General features: G+C 42.2%; 1 protein-coding gene across 3 annotated transcripts in view; it reads left to right on the forward strand.

The window, feature by feature from the left end:
- The first annotated feature begins 3898 nt into the window (after positions 1-3898).
- The window catches only part of ATF1 (activating transcription factor 1), a 31619-nt gene continuing 14654 nt past the window's right edge, over positions 3899-20863 (forward strand). Inside the window, exons 1-3 of one of the 3 annotated variants that reach the window (XM_066614660.1) lie at positions 3899-4073; positions 17424-17541; positions 19924-20046. In XM_066614660.1, coding sequence (XP_066470757.1) covers positions 17431-17541; positions 19924-20046 — 234 coding nt within the window. In that variant the 5' untranslated portion in view covers positions 3899-4073; positions 17424-17430. Of the gene's footprint in view, positions 4074-4293; positions 4495-17423; positions 17542-19923; positions 20047-20863 lie in introns of those variants that run through there. The other 2 variants (XM_066614661.1, XM_066614662.1) reach the window with 2 other exon arrangements.

Here is a 20863-nt window from a genome sequence, read left to right on the forward strand (position 1 = left end):
TGTTGCAACAGTGCACTAGTTAGTAGTGCTGATGGAAAAGCATGCACCACGGAGCAGCATGCCCTGGACATGGTATAACCATTGCCATCTTAAAATGGGCAATGGCCAGTTTGACCACTAGGCCAGCAGTTCCCAATCGTAATGATGCCACAATTCACCTTGTCCTCCGCAATAGGTCATGATGCTCCTGGTGCTGATGAGGGGCTTCCTCTGGGTCGTACCAGACTAGCAACCCACTCTACTGGCCTCTGCAGACCTCAGAATGGCCCACAGAAGCCTTTGAAAGCCATTTCTGGTTTTTGCAGGCAAACTGGAAGTAATGTCGTGAAGCTAGGTGGGTCCCAATATAGTGTCATTTTAAAAAGTGGGTCCTGGTGCTAAAGTGCTTGGGAACCAGGGCTCATTTCAGAAATCCAAGTCACCCACATAGTGTAGATGGGAAAATAATGTGTAAATCAGTGTTTCTCAAACTTTTAGCAGGGGGACCCACTTTTTAGAATGAGAATCTGTTTTTATCCAGTGTAAGTGGCATCATCAAACAGGAAAATTTTTTAACAATCCTAGGCTGGAATCCTACTCACACTTACCCAAGAGTAAGTCCCACTGACTATCATTATTGAAAGCATAGATGTAGTAGCCTGTTAAAAGTACAGATCTGTACCATTTCTCCAAATGCAGTCACATGCCATGTCAAGTCTAATATATTAAAAATAAAATATTGAAATGAATGGGGACCCCCCCCCCAAAATTGGCTCGTGACCCACCTAGTACGTCCCAACTCACAGTTTGAGAAACACTGGTGTAAATAATCAAAGAGGAGACAGCTGGAACCAAGCTGACTAAAGTTTCTTGGCAGTTTTAGAATACAGAAAACACTTAAAACCAATGGAGCACAGGAGGGGGGGGGGGAAATTGCCTCTGAAGACTGAAAATGTTCAAGCTATAATCCTGCAATCCTGTACACACTTTTCTGGGAGTAAGCCCCACTGAACACAATAGGACTTACTTCTGAGTATACGTGCATAGGATTGTGATGTGAATCTGCAACACTCCAGTTAAGAGCTGCCTTATATCAAGTTTATGTAGTGGTTCAGTGAATTTTTTATCCCATACCATGGTTCTGACTAGCAAGCAATAGACTCCAGGATTTAGGGGAGAAAAGAGATTCATTAAGTGTTAAACTAAATTTTACCTGTGCTGTGACCCCTGCTCTGGAGTACAAATTCAATTACAAGTGACCTTTTTATCTTTATTTTGCCCTAACAGAGACAGATACATAGTTAATCACCCAAAGAACTTCAGATATCCAAACTATTAACATAATTTCTGTTCACTTAAGCCAGAGGTGCCCAAACCCCAGCCCGGGGGCCACTTGCGGCCCTTGAGGACTCCCAATTCGACCTGCTGGGAGCCCCGTCTCCAATGAGCTCTGGCCCTCCGGAGACTTGCTGGAGCCTGCAAGAGCCCAATGCAACTGCTCTCAGTGTGACGGCCAACTGCTTGACCTCTCATGTAAGCTGTGGGACAAGGGCTCTCTGCACTGCTTGCAGTTTCATGTCTGTGAGGCAGCAATGGCAGCAAAGGAAATGCCAACCTTGCTTTGTGCAAGGCCTTTTATAGGCCATGAGCTATTGCAAGACTTTCATTCATTCATCTCTAATGTATTTATGTAAATTTATTAAAATTTGAAATGTAAATTAACTTTTTATATTTACATTTTACAATTAACTCTCCCCCCACACACAGTTTCGGAGAGATGATGTGGCCCTCTTGCCAAAACGTTTGCACATCCCTGACTTAAGCAAATGCTTATTTTACAATAGCTTCAGGAGATTCCATGTAAAACCACTGCCTAAACCAAAAAGGCAGCTATGCAGGTGTGAACATTTAAAAATATATGAAATGGTCCATAGATATTACTCTTCAAAAAGTCTTGGGTTCAGTTTCTGACTTACTAAGTAGAGTAAGTAAGTAGCTACTTTAGTAGCTACTGCAAGTTGGCATAGATTATTACGAGGTAGCAGGACTAATGATCTGATCGAGGAAAAGGCAGCTTCTTATATTCATCTCTCTCTTTCTAAAAGGTCAGTGGGCCCCCAAGGAACCAGGAACCCTAATAACAATGGGGTACATATTACCCACTTTTAAAAATAACACTGTATCAGGACCTACCTAGCTTCATGACACTAAAAAAACCAAACAAAAAAACCTATTTCACCTTACTAGCTGCTCAAGCCTCTGTTTTTATCTTTTTTAACATGGAGGAGTGCCTTCTGGAACTTTTGTTGAGCTCCAGGTTCATCGGATTGGGTCCATTCTGGTAGCATTGCATTCCCCTTGCCTGGTCTTTGAAGTGGACTGAGGCACATTCACTTACTCGCAAGTAAATGTGCACGTGTGGCTCAGTTTCACTTTCCATAGGGCTCAGTACTTGTTGGGTATTACCTTGTCAGTTTCATGACCCACCAACAATCAGATCATGACCACACTGGTAGGTCCCAACCCACAGTTTGGGAAACACTGGAATAGAGCATGAATGGAATACTTTTGCCCACAACCAGTTCTTAAGGATAGTTTCTTTACCTGTGTCACCTTTATGTCATATATCATGAGTCAGAACATTCAGATTATCATAATTTATTTATTTTTGCTAAAATCATGTACCAAAATACCATAGGCATAGAACAAAATAACTAGGAAAAAACATGTGCAGATTTGGGTGTGTGTGCATTTGTTATTTCTTCCTTAGTGTGTGCTCTCATTCTACAGTTGAAAGATTAAGGGCCCAATCCTATCTGATTTTCCAGTGCCAGTGCAGCTGTGCCAATGCACTGTGTCCTGTAGTGGGGAGGCAATCACAGAGGCCTTCTCAAGGTATGGGAACAGTTGTTCCCTTACCTTGGAGCTGCATTGCAGCTGCACCAGTGCTGGAAAATCTGATAAGATTGGCCCCTAAGAGGTGTGACAGAATCCAAAAGCTTTGTAAAAATTTTAAATACAGTACGTAGAATGAATGCAGTATTTACCTGCTGCTCTTATTCTGAGCCGATATCCATATCCAGTGGAAGGATGGTTTATTTTTTAAAAACTCACATTCATTATCTGTAAAGTCTTTCACATAATTATAACAGGGCATATATCTGTGAGTTTAAAAAAACAAACAAACCATCCTTCCACTGGATATGTGCTCTTTCTCTGTGTGCACGTGTGTGTGTGTGTGTGTATATATATAGAGCTGCTGCACAAGTGCATGCGTGTATATATGTGTGTGTGTGTATATATAGAAGATATATATATCTTTTTATTTGTTTTATTTTTCTTTTTGAAATTTAGTGATATTGTTCACTACATTAAAGAAAAAGTTAAAGTCTCGTATTTGTTTTAGTTGGCAACATTTGTTGTTTACAATTGGATTAGGCAATATGGGTCAGCCTGCACCAGAGATCATCACTGCCCTGACCCTGTAACACAGTGTTTTTCAAACTGTGGGTCGTGAGCCGATTTCAGGTGGGTCCCCATTCATTTCCATATTTTATTTTCAATCTGTTAGACTTGATGCTCCCATGGCATGTGACTGCATTGGGGGGATGTGACAGACATGCGTTTTGAACAGGCTGCTCTGTCTGTGCCTTTAACAAGGACAGCGAGCGGGACTTCCTCCTGGATAAGTGAGGGTAGGATTACAGCCTAGGTGGTTAAGAACTGTCCTGTTTTATGACGTCACTTCCAGTGGTCTGTGCCAGATTCTCATTGGAAAAATAGGGCGGCCGTGCTTCATGGCCGCTCTAGGACCTGAAGGCCTTGTGACTCTATGGTCCACCGAGCCGGACTACTCTAGGCCCCGGGAAGGGCTGAGCTCTATGGCCGCGGGCCGCAGCTCGCTCTAGCCCCGTCCTCCGGCGTGCTCTATAGTCGCAACCCGCCCACCCCGACGGAGCGAGTGTGTGTGTGGCCCTGGCCGGGGCCTAGTCCGCCCATCATGCCGGCGGTGCCCTGAGGCGTCCGAGGGCGGCGGCGGCGCCACGTCCTGCCGGTTCCCTCGTCGGGCGCGACGAAGCCGGCGGGACTCTGAGGTAAGAGCGGGCGCGACCGCCAGCGACTCAATCAGGGCGCGAGGCGAAGCGAAGCGAGGCGGACGCGACCGAATCAGCGAGCGCGAGTGGGGAGAGGAGGAGGAAGGAAGGAGGGGGGAGGAAGAAGAAGCCTCCAGAAGGGAGGGGTGGCCGTTGCCGCTCGCGCCTTGCAGAACCGCCGCGGGCGTGCGCGCCACTGGAGAGGGCGCGAGCCGCGGCGGTTATGACGGGGGGGGGAGCCGCGCGAGCGTCGCCGCCGCCCGGCTGCCGTTGCGCGAGCACCCTCGCTCCCCGCCCACGCGCGACCCTGCCGTGTCCGTCCCGCCCCGACCTGAGGAATGGGGCTGCCCCGGGCGGGCCCCGCCGCCGCCTGAGGGGTCGCCCGCTGCGCTCGTGGCGCGCTTCAGTCCGCAGGCGCCCAGTGAGTGCCGCCAGAGGGTTCCAAGCGCACAGGCGGCCCTGGCTACAGGGTCGGAGCTGCTGCCGCACAAGTGCATGAAAGGGGGGGGGGCAAAGCTCCCTGTATCTGCACTCTTCAGGCAGGCTCAAGATGACTGTTACAGGCGCACGGCACTCAACGACCCCGTTGGTGTGTGATTAGGTCGTTAAGCGAACGTCCAGCCTCTTGTGCCTAAAGACACTTGCTGGCTGCACAGGCTACTGGAGGCTGATTGCCTCTTCTTTGTATTCAGGGCCTCTTTGTTGTGTCAACAGACACTCTGGTGCAGGCTGTGGGAGACCTGACTGCTCCTTAAGAGCCTCTTTGTTGTGCTTCAACTGTTGTCATTGTACAGGTGTGCGCTGCTTTGCAACCTTCCGGCTTTCACCGGGATTGCATATAATCGACAACCACGTGTGGTTTGGGGCACACACCCCAATCCTCCAAAGGCGAGGAGGGCTCTGCTCCCCTCTCCTCCAGGGGGTTGTCTGAGCCTCCCAGAGGCAGTACACATCCGTACACTGCCTTTGCAAGGCTCAGACTGAGGAAAATTGTATCTCACACAATTTCCAGTTTCTTCCGTGAAACTAGAAGTCGCACAAGAGACACGATTTCCTTTAGTCTGAGCTCCACAGAGGCAGCCTGCAGACACACGCTATCTCTGGGAAGTTCAGATGATCAAGCATCCCTTTCCCTGTGGAGGGTCCAGGTTGCATCAAGCCCCACTTGACAACAGGGATTGCAATCCCAATCTCTGTCAGTAAGCAGCACACAACTGTATATGCGGTCATTCGTTAAGTGGTCAGTCATTAAGCTTCTCATGCCTGTAATTATTATTAAACTGTTTATATACTGTTTTTCAACAAAATGTTCACAATGCGGTTTACAGAGAAGATCCAATAACTCATGGCTCCCTGTCCCAAAAGGTCTCACCATCTTAAAGAGATGTAAAAGAACATCAGCGGACAGTCACTAGAAAAGACACTGCCTTATCTGCTAAACAAAAGAGGAGCATGAACTTGAAAAAGTGTTTCTTACCCATTTAACCTTTCAGGGCTATTCACACATGGCCGTGTATACTTGTCATAAGAACATAAGAACAGCCTCACTGGATCAGGCCATAGGCCCATCTAGTCCAGCTTCCTGTATCTCACAACGGCCCACCAAATGCCCTAGGGAGCACACCAGGACAAGAGACCTCATCCTGGTGCCCTCCCTTGCATCTGGCCTTCTGACATAGCCCATTTCTAAAATCAGGAGGTTGCGCATGTACATCATGGCTTGTACCCCGTAATGGATTTTTCCTCCAGAAACTTGTCCAATCCCCTTTTAAAGGTGTCCAGGCCAGATGCCGTCACCACATCCTGTGGCAAGGAGTTCCACAGACCAACCACACGCTGAGTAAAGAAATATTTCTCTTGTCAGGGAACTGCGACCAATCGCAGCTTACTGGTGAGTGTATGCCTATATTTGCAAATGGCTCATGCAGAACTTTAGCACATTAACAGTGTGTGTAGGCGTAAGATCTTAAAATTGCTACCTAATTCAAGTTTGAAAAAAGAGGCGGTTGTAGTCCAGTCCCTCTCACATATCTTTCAGAAGTTAGTCGTTCATCTGTAGAAATAGCAAGACAAATGTAATGCTCAGTGCATAATTCTGAACATAGCTGGTTCCATGTCATTCTTTTAAGCCATTTCTTCCTAGCTTTGCATATACGTAATAGAGATCGAATGTGTACACCTGTAGGAAATGGGTTATGTATATATATGAATGACCAGAGAGGTTTCACACTGTTTATAGTCTTGTCTGCCTCCATTTCATTTTATTGGTAGTTTTATTTCTTATGTTTCTTCCTTCAAATCCCTTCTCAAAAACCCACCTTTTGTAAAAAGGTTTTGCTTAGCAAAGCTTGTGCATGTGAAATTACATTTATTCACATTCATCCTTTGCTACTCTTTTCTTTCTCATTCCTCCCTAACATTTGTTTGCTCGCAGTTGACATTTTAATTGTAAATTCCTCAGCACAGGAACCATTGCTTTTTTCAAAAAAGTTACTCTGTAAAGTGCCATGTCTTCTTATATTTGTTGGCAACCTTCAGTCTCAAAAGACTATGGTATTGCGCTCTGAAAGGTGGTTCTGGAACAGCGTCTAGTGTGACTGAAAAGGCCGATTCGGGAGTGACAATCCCTTCCACACTGGGAGCAAGTGCAGTCTGTCCCTGGTCTGTCTCCCTGGCTATGGGCCTTCCTTCTTTGCCTCTTAGCCTTAGCCATAGCTTCTTATATACTCTATCAATAAATAGTAGGATTATTAAAATTGTCATTAGACTTGTAAGTTTACTAAGCACATTTGTAAATGAGAAAATAAAGTAGATTCTTAGCAGAGCGGTGTACAGTCTACAAACTTTGGACAAAACAAAAGGAATAGCAAAAGGAAGAAAACAGGGAACAAGAATATGCAAATTATGATATACTTAAGCCTCAAACAATAATGTGAACTGAGTTTACTATTGCAGCAGATTGTTTTAAATAATCCATAAACAGTTGAGAAATAAAAGTTTTCTCAGGAGGGAAATTCCTTCCTTTAGGAGGAAAAAACCAGGGAACAGAATAAACTGTGTATTTTCTAAAAGGGAGACAGTGCTGAGCGTTTTTGGCAGAGCATTCAAACAGAGAAAAGCAAGAGCAAAAGGATAATGATGTTAAACTGGAACCAAGAAGTCTTAGGCCACTCGGAGAAGAAAGTTTAAAGAGCAAAAAGCCTAGACAGATGTTTTATGAAACTCGAGACTGAATACAGAGCAACTGTACCACAGTCTACAGCAATGGTTCTCAAACTCCCAGGGAGTTTGAGACTGCATGTAAATCTGTTTGGGGGCAAGGGGAAGGAATAATCCACAGGCTTGCAGGAGCTTTTTAAAAACGTAACCCTGCCTGCAGCAGCCTCCTGGGGGTGTGGGAGCCCCATGGAACCTTCTGCTAGGCTCCCTACACCTTGAAATAATAAAAAAGTGTTATCACAACACACTTTCGAGTCATGGTCGCAAAACTGGAAGTGGGTTGCGATAGCATTTTTTTGTTTCAAGGTGTGGGGAGCCTTGCAGAAGATTCCATGGGACTCCCTGTACCCCCAGGAGGCTGCTGCTGCAGGGGTAAGTTTTAAAAAAGCCCCTATGAGCCAGGCAGCAACATGATTCTGCGGATTGCATCACTGCCTTCCCCCTTACAGTGCCAGAGGCACTCGTTCTCAAGCTGATGGGTCACAGCCCACCGGTTTGAGAACCATTGAACTACAGTATTAGTTTACTAAAGTATATGTGGAACTACATGATATGTTGTCATCTATCTATAGCATTATATAAATGGTGAGGAGAACTTTACAGTTTCCCTACTTCCTTGGAACTCTGAATGGGTTCAGATCCATATTAAAATACTCCTTACCACTTAATAAAATGTTGCAGACAACCATTTTCCCATGTACCTACATGTACCAATTTCCTACATGTACCATGCATCAGTTGATTCAAGACTACTTTGGGTCTTGGAGAGGATGGGAGGCCATAAAGCCCTATATTCTGTACAGCAGCATTTCTCAACCAGTAGTACTCGTACCAATGGTGGTATTTGAGGTGGTGTCTTTGTGGTATGCCTCCACCCCCTGGCAGCAAGACCAGCAATGCAGCATGACAAACAGCAGTAAGAGACTCAGCTTGGTGGGCAGAGCGCCAACATGCACCTTGCACATGCTCAGAAAAGCCCTCCCATCTTCCCTGAGCCTGTTTGCCGCATTGCAACTGGCCTCTCAATTTGGAAGTAACTGGCAGTGACATCATTTTCAATTGCTTCTGGTGGTACATTCAATAAGTGAACCATTTGAAATGGTAAAACAGGAGACCAACATTGAGAAACGCTACTGTACAGTATTCATTGGACTTCGTTTTGCTATTAGAACAGTGCTGTCTCCAGATTATCTTTAGCTTTAGATCAGGGCTGTAAAAAAGCACTAGCGTTACAGTTTTTAGGTGACCAGGGGAGATTTTTTTTACAGCACTGATTTAAATGATTTAGATTGGATAACTAGAAGTTTCATTAGGCTTCAGAATATCACATCTGCTTAAAGTGCTACAGTAACAGCAGATTATATTTCCAAAGTCTTTGGAACCCCAAGTTCTTTCACTAGTGGTAACTCTGAAGCTGCTGTGGACAATTATCTGCCTTGAAAACTTTGGCTTGAGTGAAAGGTTTTTTTTACAGTACAGGCCAAAAGCTGAAATGTCCATTTGTTTTTCCAATTGACTACATAATTCTCTCACCATCCAAAATAGTTAATTGGAATAGTTTCTCTCCTCCCACAGTACCAAAGAAATGGGTAATCTCAAAGAATTGGCAACCATATAAAAAAGTTCAGAAATGCCTTCTGTGCATCTAGGAATCATATCAAAAGCCTCCATTTGTTTAATTTTATAATTCTGTGCCATCTTGTTAGGGCTGCATACTACTGAAGTGTTTGAGAGATAAATCCAAGAGCTCTTCATTCAAATGTCAACTCTGCCTTGACCTCACTTCTTCTCTTGCATCTCAGTCTTCAATTTGCAGTATGGAATAGTAATATTGACCTATCCTATAGAGCAGTGTTTCTCAAACTGTGGGTTGGGACCCACTAGGTGGGTCACGAACCAATTCCACATGGGTTCCCATTCATTTCAATATTTTATTTTTAATATATTGTACTTGATGTTGCATTGGTATGTGACTGCATTTGGGAAAATGCTACAGACCTGTACTTTTAACAAGCTACTATGTCTATTCTTTTAGCAATGATAGTCAATGGGACTTACTCCTGGGTAAGTGTGGGTAGGATTGCAGCCTAGATTGTTAAAAATTTTCCTGCTCAATGATGTCACTTCTAGTCATGACTTCACTTCTGGTGGGTCCTGACAGATTCTCATTCTACAGAGTGGGTCCCAGTGCTAAATGTGTGAGAACCACTGCTATAGAGTTTTAAACCTCCATGGGATGTTTAGAGCATTCAGAAGCACTACACAAATGCTCAGCATTGTTATTATTATATCGGTTAACCTGGATTGAAACAATTATTCACAAGCACTAGCAGGATTCTAGAAATACACTGCTGTAGTTTGGTATCCAAAGAAAGACCCTACTAATGGTGTGAGTTTATGCATGTTTCCTCAGAAGTAAGTTCTACTGTATTCAGTGGACCATACTCCTAGATAAGTGTGTATTATAGGTTTGCACCTCAGTGCCATTAAACTAAGTGGTGTACTGAGTAGATATGCACAGGAATCTTCGTAAAATGAGTGGGACTTCATTTAGGCTGCAGTCCTAACCATGCTTTCTTGAGAGCAAACCCCATTGAACAAAATAGGACTTACTTCTGAGTAGACCTGGTTAGGATTGTGTCCTTAGTCATTAATAACTTATCTTTTATTTCAGCAGTGCTTAGTCACCTTTCTTCTTGTATACATTTTTTCATTCTTCCCATTTTCTTTGTGCCCATGTTTATTTATTTTTATAAAAAGATTGATATCCTACCTTTCCCATGTCAAAGCAAACATCCGAGGTAGCTATGATTACTCTTCTCTGAAATGCTTCCAGTTTTGAGGATCTTGTTGAAGCACAAGCTTTAAAATAGTAAAAAGTAGGCTAAATGAAGAGTCTGGGATTTTCTGTTGCATTTTATCTCCAAATAGCATAATTCAGAGACAAATATAATATGTCAACTAATAGTAAGATTAATAACTATTCATTATTTGTGTGCATTTTGTTTAGCAGATCTATTATAATTAATACATAATTATAATTAATATAAAATTTAAGTTGCATAACATAATCAAGACGTTACATAGTGATTATACACTTTATAAATTGGCTACATATTTGGTGTGAATGTTTGTTATTTTATAGTGTGGTGCATGGTATAAGTGCAACAAAATCAGATTGATTTTAAAACAGACAATAAGACTGTTTGCGGATTAGTTTGGATATACTGACTTCTGGTTCCTTATTCAGTAAAATAAATACAGTGATGCCTCGCAAGACGAAATTAATTCATTCCGCGAGTCGTTTCATATTGCGAAAATTTCGTCTTGCGAGGCATCACTGCAAACTGCAAACAAACCAAAACCAAAAAAAAAAAAAAAGCAAAAACATTTGTCTTGCGAAGCACGGCCATAGAAAAATTCGTCTTGCGAGTCACCAAAAAAATCGCAAAGCGCTTTCGTCTTGCGAGTTTTTCGTTGCGCGAGGCATTCGTCTTGTGAGGAATCACTGTATATGGTTTGTATCAAAGAACTTGGAACTTCCTTGGGAAATTATTAAAAATGGGCCTGGATTGTAATAATTAGCAGGGTATTCAGAGACTGATGTTGTTTAGAAAGTGAGCATGAATGCTATGTACCAGTGTTTCTCAAACAGTAGGTCAGGACCCACTAGGTGGGTCGTGAGCCACTTTCAGGTGGGTCCCTGTCACAAACATCACCCTTGGGGTAGGGAAGGACCAGGAGAGATTCCCAAGCCAACCAGGATTTAACCCTCCTCCAATCTTACACCATCCTCCACAAACCCCCAAGAGCAATGTTTTTTTTATTTAGCTTACTCCAAGCTCCAGGTCCAGCTCCAAGCTCCAGGTCCTATTAACATGCAACTCTTTGGTCAATAATTGCACCCAATTTTTCATGTAAAAGATTTTTATTTTAAGGGAGTTTCAATTACTCCAAAAGACATATTTACAGTTTGCATTACAGTAGCTAAAAAACAAGAAACTAAAAAGAGGCTAAAATTACCATCATGCAGGGGTCTCAGCATTTTCAGTATAAAAGATGTTAACCCTCAGCTCCTTTCCTCCTGCTGTCTGTCTGTCTGTGTGTGTGTTTGTTTGTTTGTTTGTTTGTTTGTTTGTTTGTTTGTTTGTTTGTTTGTTTTCAGGCACCCACACCCAGGTTTTATTCTCTAAATTACTGATGCACTACACCTGGGCAGCAAACACCCAACTTAATCCATCTTAAAGGGAAAGGCACTTGCCCCACCCCATGACAGTCCCCATTCATTTCAATATTTTATTTTTAATATATTAGACTTGATGCTACCCTGGTAAGTGACTGCATTTGGGGAAATGTTACAGTCCTGTAATTTTAACAAGCTATTCTTCTAACAATGTTAGTAAATGAGATGCCTGGGTAAGTATGGGTAGGATTGCAGCCTAGGATTGTTAAAAACTTTCCTGCTTGATGATGTCATAAGAACCTAAGAACAGCCCCACTGGATCAGGCCATAGGCCCATCTAGTCCAGCTTCCTGTATCTCACAACGGCCCACCAAATGCCCCAGGGAGCACACCAGATAACAAGAGACCTCATCCTGGTGCCCTCCCTTGCATCTGGCCTTCTGAAATAGCCCATTTCTAAAATCAGAAGGTTGAGCATACACATCATGGCTTGTTCCCCGTAATGGATTTTTCCTCCAGAAACTTGTCCAATCCCCTTTTAAAGGTGTCCAGGCCAGATGCCGTCACCACATCCTGTGGCAAAGAGTTCCACAGACCAACCACACGCTGAGTAAAGAAATATTTTCTCTTGTCTGTTCTAGCTCTCCCAACACTCAATTTTAGTGGATGTCCCCTGGTTCTGGTGTTATGTGAGAATGTAAAGAGCATCTCCCTATCCACTCTGTCCATCCCCTGCATAATTTTGTATGTCTCAATCATGTCCCCCCTCAGGCGTCTCTTTTCTAGGCTGAAGAGGCCCAAACGCTGTAGCCTTTCCTCATAAGGAAGGTGCCCCAGCCCCGTAATCATCTTAGTCACTCTCTTTTGCACCTTTTCCATTTCCACTATGTCATTTTTGAGATGTGGCGACCAGAACTGGACACAATACTCCAGGTGTGGCCTTACCATTGATTTGTACAACGACATTATAATATTAGCCATTTTGTTCTCAATACCTTTCCTAATGATCCCAAGCATAGAATTGGCTTTCTTCACTGCCACTGCACATTGGGTCGACACTTTCATCGACCTGTCCACCACCACCCCAAGATCTCTCTCCTGATCTGTCACAGACAGCTCAGAACCCATCAGCTGTAAAGTTGATGGGTTATATATCTATAACCCATCTATATCTAAAGTTTTGATTTTTTGCCCCAATGTGCATGACTTTACACTTACTGACATTGAAGCGCATCTGCCATTTTGTTGCCCATTCTGCCAGTCTGGAGAGATCCTTCTGGAGCTCCTCACAATCACTTCTGGTCTTCACCACTCGGAAAAGTTTGGTGTCGTCTGCAAACTTTGCCACCTCACTGCTCACCCCTGTCTCCAAGTCATTTATGAAGAGGTTGAAAAGCACCGGTCCCAGGACAGATCCTTGGGGCACACCGCTTTTCACCTCTCTCCATTGTGAAAATTGCCCATTGACACCCACTCTCTGCTTCCTGGCCTCCAACCAGTTCTCAATCCATGAGAGAACCTGTCCTCTAATTCCCTGACTGTGGAGTTTTTTCAGTAGCCTTTGGTGAAGGACCGTGTTGAATGTCACTTCTGGTCATGACATCCAGTGGGTCCTGAACAGATTCTCATTCAAAAAAGTGGGACCCGGTGCTAAATGTGTGAGAACCACTGCTATATACAGAATAGGAAAAAAAATGGTATTGTCTGTTGGGCTACATTTTGGTGGTAAAGAAGTACAACATTTTCAAGTTACAAAGAACTTTTAACTGAGCATGCACAGTACCATTAGATTGTTTGTACACTTACAGCAGCAAGTGTCTGTGCTGAACCAGATTTCACGTAACATCAGTTTGATGACTGGTGAATTTCTTGTCAAATCTAGTATGGAAACAGTGTGTCTGCAAGGTTTTCCTTTGCTTTTTTTAAATTAAGGGTGGGCCCTTGCTTCCTGTGTGTCAGTGTTATGTTGCTCCAATCAAAAGCCTAAGCCACAGTCCTGCTTACAGAAGGGTCATATAAATAAAAAGAAACTAATCATGCAAAAGTGTTTAGAATTGCAATTGTGATTTATTTTCATGTTTGAGAGCTGAGTGTGTGAAACTATTGTTTTGTCCCATTTGTTGCATTAATTTTTTTTCTTTTCCTGTCTGTTGACACCTTTTAAGTTTTTTCTTTAGAAAAAATATCTGCTGAGTAGAGAGAACATGGTGTTTGTATTTTGCTTACTTTTGATTTTGCATTGTGAGCACCCATGTAAACAGTAAGCAGCATATTGACCAGGAACTTGCTCTGGCTCAGTTTATTTTTTGTTTTAAGCAAAAGTGGGCATAAATAAACTGTTTATACTGTACTGTAATCGCAATCTCAACCTTCTGAAATATAAAGATTGTGTGCATCTTCAAAATTGATGACATTTTGTCACACTTGAAAAGTCTAACTTTTACATCTCATTTTGAGGAAGGTTATAGTGGTGATTTTCTGGAAATGGGAGACCCCTTTCCAGATAATGACTTTACCAGCTTCTAAAAATGTTTAACTATAGAGCAGAACAGTGTTTTTCAAACTCCCTATTTTTGGGGGGGACTCCATGCATTGGCTAGTCTGTTGAAGAATTTCTGGACATTGTAGAAGGTTCTGGGGTATCTTTCAGGATTCGCAGTCCTTTCATAAATAGATTGACTTATTGGATCTCAATACGTTACTCTAGGAATGAAAGTAACATACACAATGTAGAACATACACAATTCTCTGCTGTAGCTTCTCATTGCAGGGGGCAATTGGTAGCGATGAGCAAGCTGTCTTTGAGAGAAGCTTGTCTGCCACCGCTAATCTCTTCATTGAGGATCTCCTGATAAGTATCCACAGGCTTTTCAGGAACACAGTTTGAGAACCTCAGTATTAGAATATTGGAAAGAAGGAAAGATAGCACTGAACATTTTAGTATAGGCAGGCTCCCATATCCATGGGGATTTGTTCCACAGTCCCTCACAGCAAACTGCTGATTCAGGGGGACACCTGTATACAGTAAATAGAAGCCCCCTGCCCCCATTACAGTACCTTTGTTTTTCATCCTTAGCAGTGGTAGCATGTGTGTTTTTGCTTAAATGGAAGAACTTGCTCATTTGAAGAACTCTTGCTTAAACTGAAGAACGCGACATGCAGGCACGGAGCCTCCATGCTAGACGGAGATAGATGAACATTAACAGGTTAGTCTCGCTCTAGTGTGCAGGCTTCCTGCCTGCCTGTCATATTCTTCAGTTTATGCAAGAATTCTTTAGTGTAAGCAAGCAAGTTCTTCAGTTTAAGCAAAAACAAGCATGCAACCATAGTTGTGGATGAAAAACAAAAGTATTGTAATGGGCATGGGGGGCTGCAGCGGGGTTCCCAGATCCATGGATAATTGAAACCACAGATACTAGATTTGCAGATATGGGGGGCACCTGTATTTTGAAGTATATGTTTAGTTGTCACTGTGTTAGTGTTGTCTACTTGGCATCTGTTCTGACTTAGCATCATTCAGCTGAGTAAGAATGGAAAGACTGAAGAAGCTCTTTAGTATTTTTTTTCCATTTTGCTGACTATTATACCCAGAGCATACTTCAGGTTTCAGACTTCTCTGGTTGATCTCAGTAGGGAAAAATCAATGACTCACATTTCCATTGAGATAAATAATTTTCAGTTTCTCAGCAACAACCTTTGCAACATTTAAAATGTTGTGTAGCAACATGTTCAGAACTAGGAGATATTCTTTTAATGTCTTGGATATTTTAATGGAATTCTTTATGTGGCTGGGAAATGCCTAATGGTGCTGCAGGTGTAATGAAATTCATTATCAAAAGCAGATGTGGAAAGTCATGGAGCAAGTTGCAAAGAGCTCAGCTTTCTTTAAGGGAAAAGACAAGAAGGAAAGGAGAGAATCCCATCCTTTTGGTTTCCAAGACAAGCAAAAGAGCAATGGGATTATCACTTCTCATGCATATTATTCCTATAAGCATATTCTCAAGATTCTCTGGATTGAAAAAAAAGTGTTCATTTAATATTGAGAAAAACACTGTTTCTTTTTTTATTTGAATCTATTAATACAGTGGTTCTCAAACTGTCTGGGAGAGTGAGAGCCACTAAGCCTTTGCTAAGAAGACAGGGGGTGGGGGGAAGGCAGAGGCGTGATGCTGGGCATTGTGTCTCTGCCTTCCCTCCTCCCCGCCCCTTAAGGGAACCAGTGGTTTAGTATGAGAAACTGCTGCTTCTTATATAAGGATGCTACCTTACAGTGTCAAACCAATATCCTTATAGCTAAGTAGAAGGCTGTTAATTTTCACTATTCATACCCTGCCTTGCAGTGGAAACAACCCAGGGCAGCTTGCAATATGAACAAAAAAAAATTACAGAAACAATTAAAGGCATACAATAAAGCCTCAAAACAGCAATAATTAGAATGTAATACAACATAAAATAACAAAAAAAAAGTCATAATACGGTGTTAAAATCCCTCAGGATTTTGGTTTTGAACTTCTGCTTGAGAAGCAGGGAAAATGGGGGAATCAACCTGATACCAAATTTGCAGCTGCAGCATCAGAAGGGCCCTGTTCCTGATAGGCACCAGCTTCACATCTGATAGAGGCAGCCTAACTCAAGGGTTTGTTGAAGATCCAAGAAGTCACGGCAGCAGCAACAATAGTGTTCAGAATTCTCTTGCCTTTCAGTCCTCTAACAGTATTTCTACAGCTAGTCTGGGCATAATTCAGATAAAGTTTAATGTGTCTAAATCTCATTGACTTTAATGAAGTTTAAAATGCTTCTTTATGTGTAAGTTCCAGCGGGGCTTAGGCATGCCTAACTGTCTCTGAGCATCTCTTATTACATAGGCCAACACACATTTTGCTGTTTTAAAAGTTAGATGTATTTCTGAGTATATTTGGGCCACTGATTGTCAAAACTAGCATCAGTTTTGCCCTATTGTGTCTCGTTTCAGAGATATAGCACAGTATAGCCTCGTTAGTGAATAGTTCAAGGAGCTTCATTATGAGGGAATCTATGCCATGGCTTCCTCACAAGGAAGCTGCTTGAACCATTCACTAATGAGGCTATGCTGTATCTTAAAAGCGAGTTGTGATAGGGCAAAAACTGATGCCAGTTTTGGAGTCAGTACCCAAATTCATATGAAGCCACCATAAATTTTGTAAACATTTTTCTGGCTCTCAAATTTGCTAGTCTTTGTTGTTTCTACATGGCGCCATACAAGTAATGAGAAGATAGGTCCTTCTTCCACTGGGCTCACAATCTACAACAGACACATAAGGGACAGAGGTGGAAGCAGTGATAAGCTGGAGAAGAAGAATTCTCCTAACAGGATGGTTGATGGAAGCGTCTTCTCTTGCCAGTGTCAGTGGCTGCTCCTACTGCACAACTCTCTCTAGACCAGTGATGTATGTCAAGGTGACATGCCACAACACTGGGTGGCACACCAGCGTTCACCAAAACCAGCACCAACCAGACAACAACTGAATTTGTTTTATTCATATTTCATTTTTGTAGGATGTTTCTGTATATAACACAGAAAAACATACATGCCTGGACAGTATTTTTTAGAAATGAATGAATATGTAAAGAATGGTTTCCCTTTTCGGGGGGGGGGCAGGGGTGACACGCCAGTAGGCTCAAGTTGAGCATTTTCCAAATTTTTGACCTGTGGAGCCCAAAAGTTTCACCATCACTGCCCTAGACATTGCTGGCTCAGGGAAAGATAGAATCCTAATAATAATAGTCATAACAGCTCCTAACACAATGTCCTTGTTACAGCTGGTTAACGGATGCAAATGTGGATAGAGAGTATCAAGAGAGTACTCTTCAACAATACGGTGATTAGAATGTCCTCTGGTTCTCCTTGAAAAAAATGCCAGTCTCTGTAGTACTGAACTACATTTTGTTATATTTTTCATTTCTTGTAGGCTGATTATGGAAGAAGCGCACAAAAGCAGCAGTAACAATTCAACAACACCTCCCCAAACAACGTCTTTACAAGGTACCACTCTACAGACAGCTCAGCTTTCTCGTGTTTCTCAACAGGTAAAGAAAGCTAAGTAGGCTAGGTCTTCTGAGGAATTACAAGACCTGGGTTAGGTTAATTGCTATTTTTGTGTTCAACTGAGCATTTTTATTAACGCATTAAGAATCTGTGTGCACAGTTTCAAAGAATTCTAGTTAAACTCAGGTTTTCTGACTAGAACCAAAAGTGCATTCAGATACGCTAGATATTGACATAGCCTATGAAATTCAAACACTCTTTCTCTGTTGGTTTTAGATCCTCTTCAGTGATCACTTAGACTGATCAGCTCAGAAATGAAATGGGAAGGTTTGGCACATATATATTACTGAAAAGGAGCACCTCCAGTTTTGTATGTTAAACTTAGACCCAGACCAAACACGCTGCTGTTCCATTGGCAAATACATCCATGAGTCATATATGCGGGTTTCAACTCATGTGGGATTTGCATCCACACGTTCCGTGCAATCCACGGCTTTCTTCATGGCACTGGCTGTACTGGTTCCTCCTTCTGTTCTGCTAGTATTCCCTTAGTAGACTTCCTGGGAAGAAATGCAGGCACCACTTGCCCACCAAAAAGGGGTAGGAGTTTCCCTCTATGCCCTTCTGAGGGCAGGAAATTTCCTGATTTGGACATATACTGTACAGTGGAACCTCGATATCCATGGGGGTTCTGTTTCAGAACACCGCCCTACATGAATACCAAAATCTGCAGATACCGGGATCTCAGTGTAAATGTGTTTTAAAAAAAAAACACCAAAATTGACATTCCTACCTTGACATGAATGTCATAAGAGGAGGGTTGATGGAGGCAGGCAGAACACATGAGGAGGCTGCTGAAATGTTCAGGGACATACTCTGTGGCCACTTCAGTACTTGGACTGAGGTAGGTGGTGGTTCAAAAACAAGGTCTTCCCTTTCTCCCCACCTACCGGCCATCAGAAATGTAGCAGAATTGCTCAGCATTTCTGTAACTTTTGGTGAGAGCCTCCTGGACCATGTCTTCCCACCAAATGTGAACGAAGGCTTTAAAATCTTCCTCGGCCCATGAAGCACTTTTGAGATTACAAGGAACTGTCCTGGTGCTAAAAGGAGTGCCATAAGTAGTTTCAGCAATGAGAATATTGCTTCCCTCCATTTTGAGCAAAATCACTGTTTTTAGATCAATGCAAAGCCCGCTCGGAACCACAATTCAAACTAAGTCTGTTTTTGCACCTCTCTTTCTTTCTGCAAGCAAGGGGAAAGAGGTGGCTGCTTTTTAAAGCTGAAACCAAGAAGAGTAGGAGCTCTGATGAAGGAGGGCTGCCCTGGAGGTGATCTACCCAAACTTCTGGATATCGAGAACCGCTTGTATGTATTTTGCAACCATATATGGAAGGCTGCAAACTCACATAATTAAGCGGGGGACACATGGCAAAGAGTTTCTTGAATACTCTGTTGCACAGAATCCACGAGACATGTAAACCCACATGATTATTGTTTCCACATACTATGCTCTTAATTCCATGGAAAATGCCAATACCATGTGAATTTTTGCATGTTTGGTCTTGGCCTTAGAGTTGCAAATTCAGAGCACTTCTGAAAAGTTGTCTTCTAACCACAGAATCACAACAAATCTGCCAGATCTTTTAAAACTTTGATTATACTGCTGTTTATTTCTTTGGAAGTTTATTTCTCCAGTCGGTGATCGAACCTCAGGGCAGACAGGCTGAGGCTTGCAGAGGGGACTGCCATCCTCTAGGACCCTCATGGGAATGGGCTATATCTGATTCCCCTGGTGGGTCTCTATCCAACAGTTTGGGAACTGCTGTTTTATTTAATTGAGTTTTATCATGATTTTATTTTTATTTAATTGAGTATTAATCATGAATTGTAAACTACAGTTAAGCACATCTCTGAGTTTTGATGAACCACAAAGCCGTGATTTAAACGAATGATAATGTTGATGTCATGACTCAGTGACAGAATTGAGGAGGGAACATGCAAGCTTGGGTTGTGATCGTGACACAATAAACCATGGTTTATTTAGTTGCTTGAATCCATCCCAGTGTAACTGTAAATGTAAAATGCTTACAGTAACTAATCCTATCCAACATTCCAGTGCTGATGCATCCATGCCAGTAGGGCATGTGCTGCATCCTGCTGTATGGGAGCAGTCACAGAGGCCTCAGAGCTGCATTGCAGTTGCATCAATGTTGGAAAATTGAATTGGATCGGGCTCTGAAATTCCTTAAGCTTCAAAATGATATTTGGATAAACCAATTCTTTTTTTTAAGTGGTTCTCAATTGAAATTCAGTGCTCCTGTCCCCCTACCCCAATGCAATTTATTATAAATACAAAAGTGTATTTATTGCCTTTGTTATATATTTCATGATGTGTCTAATAAGCTGTTAATTTATCTTAGATGTCTCTTAGAGGTCCAGCTCCACTAACAGTGGTACAACTTTCAGGGGATCAGGTTCAGGGAGTCATTCACACAGCTCAGACCTCCTCTGTAATTCACTCACCACAAGGACAATCAGTACAGGTAAATGCTAATTTTCTTTGGAAGCTAAATTGTCAGAAGCATCTGAATTGTGCTTTGTTACTTTTGAGCCTATGTAGCACTGACAGTGAAATAATGATATCTGTTCCAAAAGTAGGAAAAAAATGGCTCGGAAAAGCCCTGCATATTTGGGGATTATGGTGCTGTACAAATTAAATACAAAAGCCAGTGTCTGCCAGTGGCTTACAGTCCAACAAACAAGGCAGAAATAGAATAGGGAATGAGAAGAAAAAGAGTTGGGATAATTTATGAAGGGGGTTCTATACAGTAGTAATATTGTACATATAAAATAATATATTGAAAGATATAAAATGTTAGGATTAATATGCTACCTGATTTGTGCTGTATCCAACAAATACTGTAACTTGAATTTGTGAAATAGCTAGCATCTGTCAGACCAGAGTTTCAGAATGGGGGAGTGGTCACTAATACTAATTCATATGCTAATATTGCAATTTTAGTTATTCTTTATGTAAATGTAAGGGAGTGACGCCTGAGATATTGACTGAGATGTCATTTCATTCTAAGTTACACTTTGTTCGAAGGTTTTAGTCAATTGTATTAACAGGAAGCAAGTGCTGTAATCCCAGCTTGTGTCTATAGATGCAGCTGTAGGGCATATGTAAAATGAAAGTATGCATCATATAAATTTATCCGAATTTTTCAGTACTTCCCTCAAGTGATTGCTCTTAAAGTACTACAAATAGATTTTCTGCTACTCAGTGGTCAATAAGAGTGTCACTGCCATTATCAGGGATTCAAAGGCTCACATGATTCAGAATCTAAGCAAGTGATAAAG

Source organism: Tiliqua scincoides, chromosome 2, assembly GCF_035046505.1.
Source record: "Tiliqua scincoides isolate rTilSci1 chromosome 2, rTilSci1.hap2, whole genome shotgun sequence".
NCBI lineage: Eukaryota > Metazoa > Chordata > Lepidosauria > Squamata > Scincidae > Tiliqua > Tiliqua scincoides.